The 13,807-nt window shown below is 51.8% G+C and overlaps 1 protein-coding gene across 2 annotated transcripts in view; it reads left to right on the plus strand.

Annotated features, from left to right (window-relative positions):
- Positions 1 to 2,308: 2,308 nt before the first annotated feature.
- CAMK1G (calcium/calmodulin dependent protein kinase IG) overlaps positions 2,309 to 13,807 on the plus strand; it is a 29,639-nt gene continuing 18,140 nt past the window's right edge. Inside the window, exons 1-2 of one of the 2 annotated variants that reach the window (XM_082701818.1) lie at positions 2,309 to 2,564; positions 13,048 to 13,168. In XM_082701818.1, coding sequence (XP_082557944.1) covers positions 13,077 to 13,168 — 92 coding nt within the window. In that variant the 5' untranslated portion in view covers positions 2,309 to 2,564; positions 13,048 to 13,076. Of the gene's footprint in view, positions 2,565 to 3,972; positions 4,150 to 13,047; positions 13,169 to 13,807 lie in introns of those variants that run through there. The other variant, XM_082701817.1, reaches the window with a different exon arrangement.

The raw sequence follows: 13,807 nt of genomic DNA on the forward strand, positions 1-13,807 counted from the left end.
ATAAATACTTAAGAAACGAGTGCGTGTATATGTGTGTGCTGGTGGCATTCAGCTCCCTATGGAAATAAACTTTCTGACATACCTTTTGCCTGTGGGCACCACTTGACTGTCTCAGGCTATGATAAACTCCCTAGTTCCAGCGTTCAAACAGGAGGAGGACAGTGGCTAGTTGGGGATGCTATACCAGGGAATCTAAGCACTGGCAACACAGGCTGAAATTCAAGACAGAAAAACATAAAGAACTGAAGAGAGCTGTAGACAAAGAGTTTGGGGAACACCACAGAGGAAAGAGTGACTAGTAATAAAGAAGTCGGGAAATCATGAAGGTTTCATGGATGAGATAGTATTTGATGAGGATTTTTCCAATCTGTAGCATTTTCATAGGCAGAGAATGAAGAAAGGGCATTCTGTATTGGTAGACCAGCACAAGCAAAGGTCAGGAACTCTGAGAAAAATGGCGAGTTAGAAATTCTTGTCTTCGATGGTATGGCTGGACTGTCAGCTCCCCTGGAGTCCCAATGGAGGGACTCAGGGGAGAGGAGATAGTTTTGTGCCAGGTGCTGGAATGCCTCCAGTGATGGGCTAAGGGGTTTGGCCTTTATTCTGTAGGTGACAGATCCTTTTTTGAGGTGGGAGCAATCAATATGTTTTATTGAGATAATTCTAACAAGAACTAAAGCTGGATTGGAGAAAAAAAAAAAAAACAGTAATATTGACTGCCTACCAGATACCAGTTGCTGTTCTAAACAACTAGCGTTCTGTCTCATTCCTCCCTTCTAGTTATGACGTACGTTCAGGAATTATCCTATTCCACAGATAGGAAAATGAGGCACAGAGACAGTCAGTCACTTGTCCAAGGCCACAGCTCCAGTCATCCAGGAGTCTAACCTAGAAAACTTCTCCAGAGCCACTTTTAGCTATCCCAATGGACCACCTCCCCTGGGGACCAATTAGAGCCTAATCATCACAATAGTACCAGGGAGAGGAGGAGGAGAGCCTGGATTAAAATTGTAGTGATGAAAATATAAAAGAGGCAGCATTTACTTACTGCCTTTTGTGTAAAAAAGAATGGCAGGGAATATCCATATATATCTATCGATAGCTATCTGTATCTGCATGTCTGTATCTATTCATTCCCTCGCATCCATGGGAACTACTAGAGGGATACACAAGAAACTAATAAGAATGGCCACCTATAGGGGGCAGGGCAGGGAGGGGAAGGGGTGGATGGGAAGAGGAGTGGGGTGAGGCACCTCAGTGTATGTCTTTCAATATAGTTCTGATTTCTGGCCCATGTGAACATGCTATTTATTCAAAAAACACAAACAATTTTTTAAACATTGAAAAGGCACAATTTAAAAGCCAATTCAAAGAAACAACTGAAAGTGCCTGACAGCTGATTGGATTTGGAAGGCAGTGAAAGAGACAACACAGCTAAAGAAAACGCCCGGCTCTCTAACTTGAGTGTTTGGGAAGAGGGTAGCTCGGCAGCCTCGCTGGGAAAACAGGAGAAGGGTGGTTTAAAAGAAACTATTACATGTTCAGGATTATTTGTGGATGGAAGCAGACATTTGGATGTTAAGGTTAAGGTCAACAACCCAGATGGGAGTTTGATTCGGGACATTCACATAATGACAATAACAGACCCTGTATGTGGATGTAGAGATTAAGGAAAGAGTAATGAAAGTGAAAGCAAGGGGACATAAGACAGAAGTTCAAGGAACCTGTACGGAAGGAACAGCCAAGAGGAGGCTGAGATGCTCAAGGGTGGGATAGAGAGGTGCGTACAGGGGTGCAGAGTCAGCAAGAGCTTCCAGAAGAAGGGCAGTCATCTCCTAAGGTCTAATGGGTTAGGACTGACAGGAGGATGGTGAATTTGGGGATCAGGATGCTATGTTTCTAGACACAGGAGAGAGGAGACCTATGAGAGATGGAGGGAGGAACCACCCAACAGAGAGTCCCCCCGCTTCTCTTCCCATTCTATAAGAGACAACTGGACACAGAAGGGTCTTCAATCCCTTCATTTCAACCAATGGAGATAGCCTCTTGCCCCAGATGGTGTTTTTACACAATACACTCCAGCAACTGAGTAGTTAAAAGAGAAACTGAGGCAGGCAGTCCTAAAAAGCTTCTCTGATTTTCTGTTATCACCCCATTCAGGCCAATGGAAACCTGTAATATGAGGCTTTATTTTTGTTTTTTATTCTTCCTCCCTCTCTTTCCATTACACACATCAGTGCAAACACAATTACACACACACACACACACGCACACACGCACACACACACACACACACACACACAGCATAAAAGGGACCTTTGCAAAAGCAGTTTTCTGGACCAGGCTTAATGCTGCTTGGAGGGAGGGAAAGCAAAGCAGAGAAAAAGGCAGGAGATGCAATTCCTCCCCTTTAAGACTGCCTGGTTACGGTCCTGGGAAAGAAAACCCCTGCATTCCTCCCCTTTAATTCGGTTTATTGTTAAGGCACTGGAGCAGCTAATCCTCACAGACCTGTGGGAGCTGGAGTAGGAGCACCAGGAGCACCATTCCTTCTGAGTCTCTGGGTAAGAGAGTCTCATTCTTTTCTTGCTTTGGGGAGGTTTCCTGGCTTAGTGGGAGGCAGGCGGCACCTAGAGATGTGTGTGAAGAAACACTTTTGCCAGGAACTTGGGTATTTTGTTCATTTCAACCCCATTTCCAGTCTTGCCTGACTCGTGTGGTATCAAGGGTAAGTTGTAGCCGCCTTGGAAAATAAGTCTGAATGGGGGCCCGGTGGCACCTCCACCTAGAGCCATCTGCTGTCACCTCAAGGCTGGCGTGAGTGGGGACCGTTAGCACTTCTGAGGAGGGAGAGGGGAGCGAAATATCGGTAGCTGTCCTGCCTGCAACGCCTGCCTGCAGGCTGCATTCTCGGGGCAATCCTCAGGGCTCTGAGGCTGGGAGGGGCTGTCCATGTCCATCCAGAGCGGCAGGACCTCCCGCGTGCCTGGACCCCTAACTCCCGCCTATCCTTCATCTCTTAACCTCTCTGACCCCATCTGGCAAGGAGCAATGCCCTTCTGCCTACCTGTCTGGGTTATTGGGAGGATGAAGAGAGCCAGTGGGCAAAAAGGGCAGTTTATAAACAGCCTGTGGCTCTGTAACCCCCAGGAGAACGGACCAGTCTCGGTCCCTCCCGGCAAGGGGCCCTGGACAGGTTCCAGCTCCAGGGCCCCGCCTGGGCTGCGTGAGGATGCAGGACTCATTGCCCTCAGTCACAAGACCACGCCTTCACCTTCCCCCGGCTCGTCCAGCTCCCTCCTGTCTTTAAACTTCCCCAGTTCTGCTGGCAGGTGAAGATGGCAAAAGGAGGTCTGGATTCTCCACCACCCCCATGAGCACTGTGGCCCCTTCTCTCCACGTAACTTTGACGCACAAGCATTAACCCCGAGGCTCCCAGAGGCAGCTGCCAGGGCTCGAGCTGGTCTGGCGGTAGTGCACGGCTGGCCAGCTGCTCGCTCTGGAGCTGGAAAAATTGATCATGAGGAAAGCCTCTGAGAAGGGTCAAAGAGTCAGGCAGGTTTCTCCTGGGGAAAGAGATGATCTTTCCCAGAGCAGAAGCCGGAAACAGCCCAGCTCCTGGCAGTTTCTTTGACCCAGCCTTAACCAGGGCCAAAGATGAGATCTAATAGGTCCATAACACAAAGTGCTTAGTAATACCTGATATGGGGACCGCAGTTACAGTTTTTAATGTGCCTCTAATCAGTTGCCTTTAGGACAAGCCCACTGAGCTGGTAGGGTGAATAGTATTTCTCCCATCGTATAGATGAGACCACAGTTACTCAAAGAGAATGCTGAGGGTTGCAGACCTGGATATGGCTGGTCTCTATGAGCATTTGAACCCAAGACTTCTGACATCATCAGTGACCTTTGCATGACACTACAGATAGCTAGAGTGTGTTGGGAGGGATGAGTTGGGTGCGGGTGTGTATGAACAGCTCTGTTGAGAAAATCAGGGCAAAACTTTGGGAAAGAAGCCTGAGGTCGGAGCCAGGAGAAGCAGTGGTTGGCCTGGTCTCAGGGCCTTTCTCAGAGCATCCAAGTCACGTGTTCCAGGAGGACTCGGTCAGGTGCTGGGGTTGCAGGAAAACCTCCTAAAGATGAAGCAAGGTAAGTGAAATCAAATAATCACCTCCAGGAAAGAGGCAACAGGTTTTGTGGTAGCGCTGGTAGACGGGTTTCCCAAGTCCGGCTCTGCGATTTACTCCCTGATTTGGGGCATTTTTCTTACCACTTCTGCCCATCTGTACCGCAGCCATGAAACGGTCCCTTAAAGGCGGCAGTCAGGCACGATGATGGGGAGGATGATGCAGGTGAAGCACCCGCAGGATGCCCTGCCCAGCGCTCAGCCAGGACCGCCCTTCCCCCACTCCCCCACTCCCCCGCAAGGCCTGGGAGCACTGGGGCCCGGAGAGGAGAGATCCCCGCGGGCAGCGGAAAGCCGCGCCCCGGCACTCTCTCCTCGCTCACAAGCGCGCTCACGGCCAGAAATAACTGCCCCGCACAGCGTGTGCGGTGCTGGGCCGCCGGGTGAATGAGCTTCGGCATGAATGAGACGGGAGCGGCAGCGCGCGCCACTACAACCTCGGGCGCGCCCCCTCGGTCACCGCCTGCGGGGCTGGGGCCCCGTGCCGCTGTCCACGCCGGTCAGGCCCGCGTCCGGGGAGGCGGGGCTGGCCACGCAGGGCTTCGTGCGCGCCGCCCGCCTTCTGCGCACCTCCCCGGGCCGGGCGGAGCGTCCCTGGCGGGGACCTCCCAGTCAGGAGCCCTGCACCTGCACAAAGGAGGCACTTCTTGCAGGGTCTGGCTTAAGGGCAGCCTGTGGCAGGCACACAGTCAACACTTTTACCCTTGAAAACTCCTTAGAAGGGTACCCCAGGGAGACCAGCGTGACGCGGGTGAAGAAATGCTGGCAGGCGGTGTTTCCCAGGCTGGTGGCAGAGTTCGCTCTCTTGGTTCAGTACCAGATGAAGTAGTTGGTTTGCATTTCAAGACCGTGATGCATGAAAAAGTAGATATTTTTAAACATTTTAAAATCACAGTGAGATGCGATGCCCACACTGTGAGGCGTACTTGGGAGCTGTGACCGGTTAGGGAGCAGTGGTTTCACGTCCCCTGTTGCGTATTGAGGTCTATTTAAAGTCTTATTTGTTTCCCTCGCTTTCTCCCCAGCACATGGGGTTTAATTCGTGTGCCTGTGATGTGGACCCACTACATAGCATCATAGCAGTTGATTCTGTGCCCCCTGATGCCCCAGGAATGCAGGGGTGGGGGGCGGCAGAGGTGGGAATAGAGCAGGGATCCCATTCAGCAAAGGAGGAAACTGAGGCCCCCTGGGGTTAGGAGCACAGCAGGAATCAGCAGCACACCCTACTCTCTCCAGGGACTCCTGTGTGTTGACCTCTCTGCCACCAAATGAAGCCCTAGAGCATGTTCATTTCTTTTATAACAGGCACACAATAAATCTTAAGCAACATGTGAATTCTGGCTTGTCACTGTAGCAGGAGGGATTTGCTTAAACTTAAATGTGGGTTTGAGCCTGAAATAAACTGCAGGAGGCCATTGTAAAACCTCCTTCCTCAGTGATTTTGTGAACTGAAACTGGCATGCAGTGCTGGCCTTGGAGACACAGGCCTGGTGAGGGTGCTGGAGTTGGAGGCCCTATTCTGGGGAGGTTCTGTCCATCCAGAAGTCTCCAGGAGGCTTTAAGATCCAGAGCCTGGGCTTGAGCTACAGCCGGTGAGGTGGGAATGGGTTGTGACGGCTCACACAGGCCCAGCTACGTGCCTCTGACACCGTGAGGAGAGCAGTGCTGTGACTGAGGGCAGCACACTGCTGGAAATTTCATGTGTTGCTCAAACCCATGGAGAATCACTAAGTATCAGTGATGGCCAGTCTCTCTGTTTTCCACAGTAGGCTCTGGGCAACCCTAGATCCCCTGGATGCTAGTGGGTGTTACTCAAGGAAAGAGCTCCACAGTCCAGTAAGTTGGGGGGATGCCAGGTTAAACAACACTAACCAAGTCTTTAAGAGTTGTTGTGGGCCATGAATCTCTAAGAAGGAGCAGCAAATCCGCTTTGCACACGGACAGTCTTCTGGGACTAAGATTTTGAAAAACAAACTTCAAGGAACCTTAATCTATTCCAATCTCCTCTTTTCACTAAGGAGAAATGTGGCAGACCAGAGATGGACAGTGATCTGCCTGGGGCTGCACAGCTCCTCAGTACCAAGTCAAAACCGGGACAAGAACTTGAGCTCTTTCTAATGTCCCTATCAATCCAAGGATGACGCCAAGTCCAATATAGGCCAGAGTCCAGGAAACTGGAGCTCAGGGCAAGAAAACATCCCAGCGTTAGCCTTTTACCCCCTTATAACCAAGTGATTTATATATTGCTGTGACTCTGTGAGCCTCAGCCTGGAGGCACAGAGCACATTCTTATGAAAGATGATCCAACTGATAACCTCCCTCCCAAGACCCACAAGCCTCTCTGAGTCATGCTCCCATGAAATGGAAAAGCCTGGAAGCAGACCACAAAGCAGTCTTAGGGTGGGCTGATTCTACTAAGATCAGTCAGAGAGCCAGACATGGTCCCTCAAGAAGGCTCGGAGGCCTGATTACCATGCCCTGAGTGATTTATACCTGCTTGCCCAGAAACCCCAAGGGAGGGCATAAACCAAGGCACAGTGGCTCTTCCCATAGGTAGAGTTGAGAGCCATTATCTGTGGGCTGAAAGTGCTCCTCCAAGTTCTCCCCCTCTCTCCGTCTCCTCTGGGTTGTTCCTGCCCAGTTTAGGAACTTGCTGCGGGTTTGGGAAACACACATCGAATGGAATGGAGTGGAATGGAATTCCTGGATTAAAACACGGTGCACCCAAGGCTCTCAGATATATTATCAGGAAGGGTGACTTTGAAGCTGCTAGTCCAGCTGATTCTTCTAATAAGCACTTCAGAGCAGCTGGGACTCCACATAGGAAACTTTCAGTGAAGAGGCCGTGTGGAGCATGGTGGGCAGGAGTGAGGGGCCAGAATGAGGCTCCAGGGCAGTGTGGGGTCCTGAGGTGACCTGGCCTCTTTGGGGCATGGTGATGACAGTGAGGAGGACACTGAAGGTAGGCGTCATCTGCCTGAGAGTTCTGTGTGCTGCTCGTGCTGTTCCTGTAACCAAGTGGAGCCCGGCAAGGAGAGAAGGACAGGGATCCGCCATGGAAGAAACAGGAGAAGGGCACCTGCCTCCTGGGCTCGGGGCCTAAGCATCTGTCAGCAGCACCTCATAAACAACCAGACTGGATGCCACCGCACACCGCACAACCCGTCCCCAGAAGCACAGAGAAGGTGGCGCTCAGAGGCTGCGTCCCCCTCAGGGCTACCTGGCCTGCCCTTTAGGAATAACTTTCCCTCCGCAGTCTCCTCCCCAGCTGTGGAACTGTCCCCCAACAGAGCAGGAAGACCACCCCGAAAACTATGACCGAGCGCCGCCTGGGAGTCAGGTGCTGCACTAGGCCCCAGGGAGATGAGAAGACAGGCAAGGTTTGGTCTGCTTGGAGTTAGTTTTTCCTGAGGACGTGACCTCAAACAAATAAACAGGAGCATCTCAGATGGTCACTGGCTTTACAGAAGCAAGGGGCAGGCTCACGTGGTAGAGTGACTTGGGCGGGTAGAGGGGCTGACTCCCCGGGAAGTGCTGTTGACCAAGAACCAGGCCCAGGCCCTGAGTGGTGAGGTTGAATATGGAGCCAAGGTGGTTCAGCTCTCTGTGGCCGTTCTGCCCTGTCCTGCTGCAGTGGTCCAAACAGAGCCTGACCTTGAGAACTGGAGAGAGGAGGCCCAAGGCCTACCCTTCCCAGGCTAGGGGTCTTCTTGCTAGAGGTCTCTCTCTAGAGCAAAGTAAAGAGTCCATTCTTCACCATGTCCCTATTTTAAGTCCAACTCTCTGATCAACCCACCCTCGTCACGGGCCTCTCCTCCTCACTGAATCATTTAACACAGGCAGGCTGAACTCTCTGGGCTCAGAGAGGAGGGAGCTCACAGGGGAGGGAAACTCAGACATCCACCGACAACCTACAACTGACCTCTGCACGGCTTTGAGAGAGCCACGTGTACGTTCTTTTGAAAAATGTCTGGGTTTTGTCCAGTGGGGAACAAAGGAGTGTTATCTCCACACCTCAAAGATGGCCCCATGAATAAGGTCGTCTCCGTGGCCGGGAATCATTTCTGCAGAATGCCCTTGAGGGCCTTGCCCTGTTGAGGAGTAGAGGTCACAGGTGCCAACGCCCACGGCGTCTCCTGAGCTACACCTGTGAAATCAGCGGTAACTCGGCTCTTCCTGCGCCTTGAAGCCCAGTGGAAGTGGAGGCCGGAAGGAGAGAAGTGGGAGTACTTTGGGAACAATGACAGCAATCTTGGGGCTGCAAGCTGCTCAGAATGTGTTTTCTTTTCCTCTGAAAGAACCTAGATTACAGGAGTCATGGGAGCAGGAGGAGGACTTTGACAGAAAGAAACAGGATGCAGAAGCACTGTGGGCTGCCCCTCTGAGAGCCCATGGTTAGATCTCCACCGTGCTGGGCGTGGGGCCTGGGGACCTCTCTGAGGTCAGGGAGGGGTGGGAGTGATTGGGGGTTTCAGATCTGGACCCCCGAGTTCTCCACGTTGTTCTGAAGATAGAGCTAAATTGTTGGTACTGAGTGTATGGGAGGAGGGGTGGGCGGGAAAGATGTTTTCTTATAGCCTAGCTTAGCTAAGAATACTATGTTTTTAAGCTATTTAAGAGAGATGGGAGAGAAGGAACAGTGAGTACAGAGCTGCTAATGAGGTGGTCGTGCCTTCAGGAGAGCAGCCCGTCATTCCATGGGGCTCCAGCAGGGGGAGTAATGAACACCCAGCTGATGGTCCCCAAGCTGGAAAGAAGAGTCTTGGATGGGTCCTTACCTATACTATAAAAGCATCATCTGCAGCCCTGCCAGTCTGTGGGGGGGAGAGAAACAGAGTGGAAGAAACAGTGGGACACAGACTGACCCTGTTGATTTGACTTCTTTTAACATCCACCCCTATGCCCCGATCCCCTACATTCTTCAAGACTTCCAGCTGCAGTGTGTAAGCTAACAAGCACTTGGTCCAAGCACAGATGACAGCCGCCCTGATAAGTGGAAGTTGCCAGATTTGGGGCTAAGAATCTGCAGAATGGTATCTGGCTAAAGATAGCCCTTGATTCTAGTATTTCGTCTTCCTCAAAGCAGTCTGCCAGTCAGGGCTCATTTATCTGTGCCTTGTGGACTACGCCCTCCAAATCAGGGCTTAGGCTGCTGTGGCCTTGCCGGCAAGTCCTCCTCTGGCTAGTGCTTGGGTCACTGTGTCCCTCTGGGCCGCCACCCTCCCAGGGGAGCAAATTCCACAAACGGACCTGAAAAGACCAGCACAAAATGCCAGGGCTGCACTGGAACATACCAAATGCTAAGGAATTCGTAACTTTTCTCAGGTTTTTCATAATATCCACCACCAGTTAGTATACAGCGAGGTTGCGAGTTTACATGCAATATGGAAGTGAACAAAGAGAATAGAACATCTTCATCTCCTAGAAAATCTTTCTCCTCAAGTCCTACCCTCACCAGGCAGCAGAAAAGGGAAATGGAGAACTTGGGAAAATTTGAACTTGATCATTATAGCACCTCAGGTTCCACAGAGTCTCATTGAGCTACTTCAGTTTCTTCCAGGAAAACACACAGCCTTGAGATGGCTTCTCCTCCTCTTGTTCTGCTTCAAGGGGGCATTTTATGTTATAAGGTGCTTACTCGACTTGGTTGTCGATAAAGGAGAAGGGGGCCTCAGACCCCTCGGGGACACCTCAGATCCCTATTGTCTGGGAGCTCACCCAAGGATGACTGCTGGCCTCAGGTGGGGCTGGTCCCATCTGGGCTGTGGTACATCCTGCTGACACCCTCCACTAAAAGCCCAGCTCCCAGCCACTTACTTTCTCCTGAGAAGCCCTGATCAATGCTGTCTTTTTCTGGACCCCAGGGAATAGGCCCTCTAGCAGCTCTGTGTCCCCTCACCAGGGCCCTGGGCAGAAGTGAGATGATAAATATTTAAGGACAGAGTTTAAGGATGGGTGGGGCAGAAGCCTGATTGTGGCATTTACTCCCACTGTAGCCAATTTCAACCTGACAGCGTGAGACCACTCAGCACAGCTGAGCTGGGGAGACCCACACACTGAGCTACCGTGTTCTGGAACCAGCAGGCTCCAGCCCCCCACAGGCCCTGGGGAACTTCCGGAATCTTGCAGGTCAAGCCACCCCCTCTCACTCACCTCCTCCCTCTAGGCCTGCCCCGTGATTCCATCCTGCCCTGTTCAGTGTGGTTGCAATCCGAGTTGCTGAGGGCTTCTCCCTAGCAGGGTCCTAAGAAGCCACCCATCTGTGTCACCAACCTCCCCCATTCCTGGATGGATGCAACCAAAGATGTGTGCACCCATCTCTCCTATCTCCTTCCCAGGATCCACTCGGACCAAAACTGTCAGTCTGTCGCCACCTGTTCCTGCCCAGCAAGGCCCTCCCTCAAGTCATGTTCCTCTTGTGCACAGGGTCTTAGGCCTCACACTTGTGTCTGAATGCAGAAGCGGTTTCCCTCTTTCCCTTAGAACCTACGTATGCCTGAGTCCTCCAGACGGGGGTTACGTAGACTCTGTATCCCCCCAAATATTATCTCTATCACAACTGTACAGTACACGGGAGGCAATGTGCTGAGCCTCTATGTCCACTGTTTCATTTACCCTGCACCATGACCATAGAGGGCTCTGTCCCCATTTTACAGATGAGTTAATAGACTCTAAAAGGTCAATAACTCGCCTACGGCCATTCAAATGGCATTTAGCCTCAGCAGAATTTGAACTCGGGTTGAATCTGCTCTTTACCCAATGCTAAATTGTGGAGGCACAAACCCCTTTGTGTTGAGGCTATCAGAAGACCATGGATTCTACCGGTGTTTTTTGGTTCGTTTTTTGTTTGTTTGGTTGATGGGGAAGAAAGGGCATTGCCTAAGAGATGCATCCGTTGGACATATTTTCCTACTTCTTAGTTCCAAGGAGAATGGGGAGAAGCTTGTTGGCAGAAACGTTCCCGCACCCTCCCAGACACTCAGTGTCAGCCTGTAGTAGAGACTATTTGGGCAGAAGGGGCCCAAAGGGACAGAGATTCCCCCCAACCCACCCAACCACCCCCAAGAACATGTTTCTGTCGAGTATTCACTGACTCACTAAGGGCAACACCCACCCCCCATCCTCCTACCAGAAACAGGACAGCTAGCCTAGACCCCTCTCACCCTCTGTGGGCAGATCGCCTGATCTCGTATAATCAGAACCCCAGAATGTAGCCTGAGCCCCCTTCTCTCCCTCACTGCCAGCATGATCTAAGCCACCACCGTTTCTCTCCTGCACATCTGTCCCCCACCCATTTTCCATGTACCAACACTTAGCCCCCGCCCCATTCTCCTCAGAGCAGCTGGAGTGAGCTCTGAAACATCAGGGGTATACCTGCTCTGCTAAAAATCCTTCTGTGTTTTGTCATCTCCTTAGAAGAAAATCCAGCATCTTCAGCAGAGCTGATAAGGCCTTCTGTGGTCTGTCCCCTACCTCCTTCCCTTGCCCACTCACCACCCGGAGTCATGCAGAGCACACCCATCCCCTCAAGTTCTGTTCCTGCCCCGCCTCCACGCTGACCTCCTGTATTTCACTCCATCTGCCAAAATGCTCCCTCACACACACTCCATCCTCGGCAGGCTCCTGCACACACTTCCGATCCCAGCTTAAACATGACCAACTATAGGCCCTTCCGTGACTTTCTCTAAAGGTGACCGTCTCCATTTTTCCCTCTTACAAACCAAGCTTTTATTCTTCCACGGTTTTCCCACACTCCGTCGCTGCACGTGGGGTACTTCCCTTGCTCATGGCATGCCCCCTGGAGCCTGCTGGTCCCAAGACAGAACCATCATTGGTGCGCGGCCGGCACCCGGCGCGTCACAGCTGCTGACTTGGGTGAATGAATATGGCAATTCTGGAACCCCGATACAAGAGGACAAGATTCAGTTCAGACTTTAATGAATAACTGTTTCTCCAGCCCTGTACTCATGTTGTGGGAGTTTGGGAGGAAACGATGCTCGTTCATCGCATGATGCCTTTCATTTAGCCCAGAACGGATAGGAGAGAGGTAGCAGTAAGCATCACTGGGGACGTGGGAGAACGGATACAACAGGTGGTAACCGACGGGACGTCGGGCTGATTCCGGGGTTTGAATCAACACGTTGGCCATCTCCTGGAAACACAGGAAACAGCTCAGCTCAGATCCCCCCAAGGTGGATGTTCGTGTACTAATCCATACGTGTGTGCGTTATTGCCCTTAAATACATAAGTACGAAGTGGACTTTGCACCACTAGACTCTCAACTCCTTGAGTGTCCAGCAAGTACAGTGGGCAGGTAATAGCCATGCAACACATTTGTTAGAGTAATTTAAGATTTTTTTTTAATTTTTTTTTATTCATTTATTTAACAGACAGATCATAAGTAGGCAGAGAGGCAGGCAGAGAGAGAGGAGGAAGCGGGCTCCCCGCTGAGCAGAGAACCCGATGCAGGACTCGATCCCAGGACCCTGGGATCATGACCTGAGCCGAAGGCAGAGGCTTTAACCCACTGAGCCACCCAGGTGCCCCAATTTTAGATTTTTTTTAAGAGAGCACACCCAAGTGTGGGGTTGGGGGCAACTTGGGGCTCGATCCCAGGACCCTGAGATCATGACCTGAACTAAAGGCAGACACGTAACCCACCGAGCCACCCAGGCGCCCCTGTTGTAGTAGTTTTAAAAAGCAACTGGAGAGAACAGTGTTATTTTTGCCCATTATCCAGGTTTTGCTCCTAATCCTTCATTCTAGTTATTACGTAAGAGATGTGCTTTCTATTCTTCTTGCCATGTTCTCATCCTATCTGAGACATTCGTTGATCAGACCTTTTCTCCCCTTCCTCAAAGCTTCCCCCCAAGCTTCAACTCTGGAGGCGATGGGTCGAAAGGAAGACGATGACTGCAGCTCCTGGAAGAAACAGACCACGAACATCCGGAAAACCTTCATCTTCATGGAAGTGCTGGGATCGTGAGTCCCGGGGCTGAGAGTCGGGGCAGTGGGGCTGTGCGCTGGGTGGGGGTGGGGGGAGCCTGGAAAGAATTGTGCTGGGCCAGCAACAGCTGACAAGTTGGGACTGAGGCGGCTGGGACATCATCTCAGCAGCTCGAAGGGACTCGGTAGGTAGAGCAGAGGAAGCTGGTTTTGTACACTAGGGCCCACAGGGATACCAGCCCTTTCCTTAGGCTCTCCACCCTGCCCCACCCCAAGGGACCCTGCTTCGAGGTCGGGGACAACCTGTGGCTTCTTGTCCTAGTGGCAGGAAGGAGGCATTCTGGAGCCCTTCCAGAGATTCAGTGGCCCTAGAACTTTCCTGGCCCTCCTCCTCCAGTTCCTTTATTTCCTCTGGCAGCGAGCAGGTCAGCCAACCCCACTGTCTTCTGTAGACAGAGGAGAAGGGGCTTCTGGAGCCCAGAGAGCTGACGGGACACACGCCGGAGTCCGCTCCCCACCGCCCTCCTCTCTGCTCTGTATTTAAGTGCCATGTTGGAAAAATAAAGTCACGCCGTAGTCCAAACTCCTACCAGCCTCTGGAGTGTCTGCGCCTGCCCCTTGACAACGATTACACGGCTGGAGGAACAGAGACAGCCTGTCTGGAGCTGACTGTCC

This window comes from Mustela nivalis, assembly GCF_964662115.1.
Source record: "Mustela nivalis genome assembly, chromosome: 16".
Lineage (NCBI taxonomy): Eukaryota > Metazoa > Chordata > Mammalia > Carnivora > Mustelidae > Mustela > Mustela nivalis.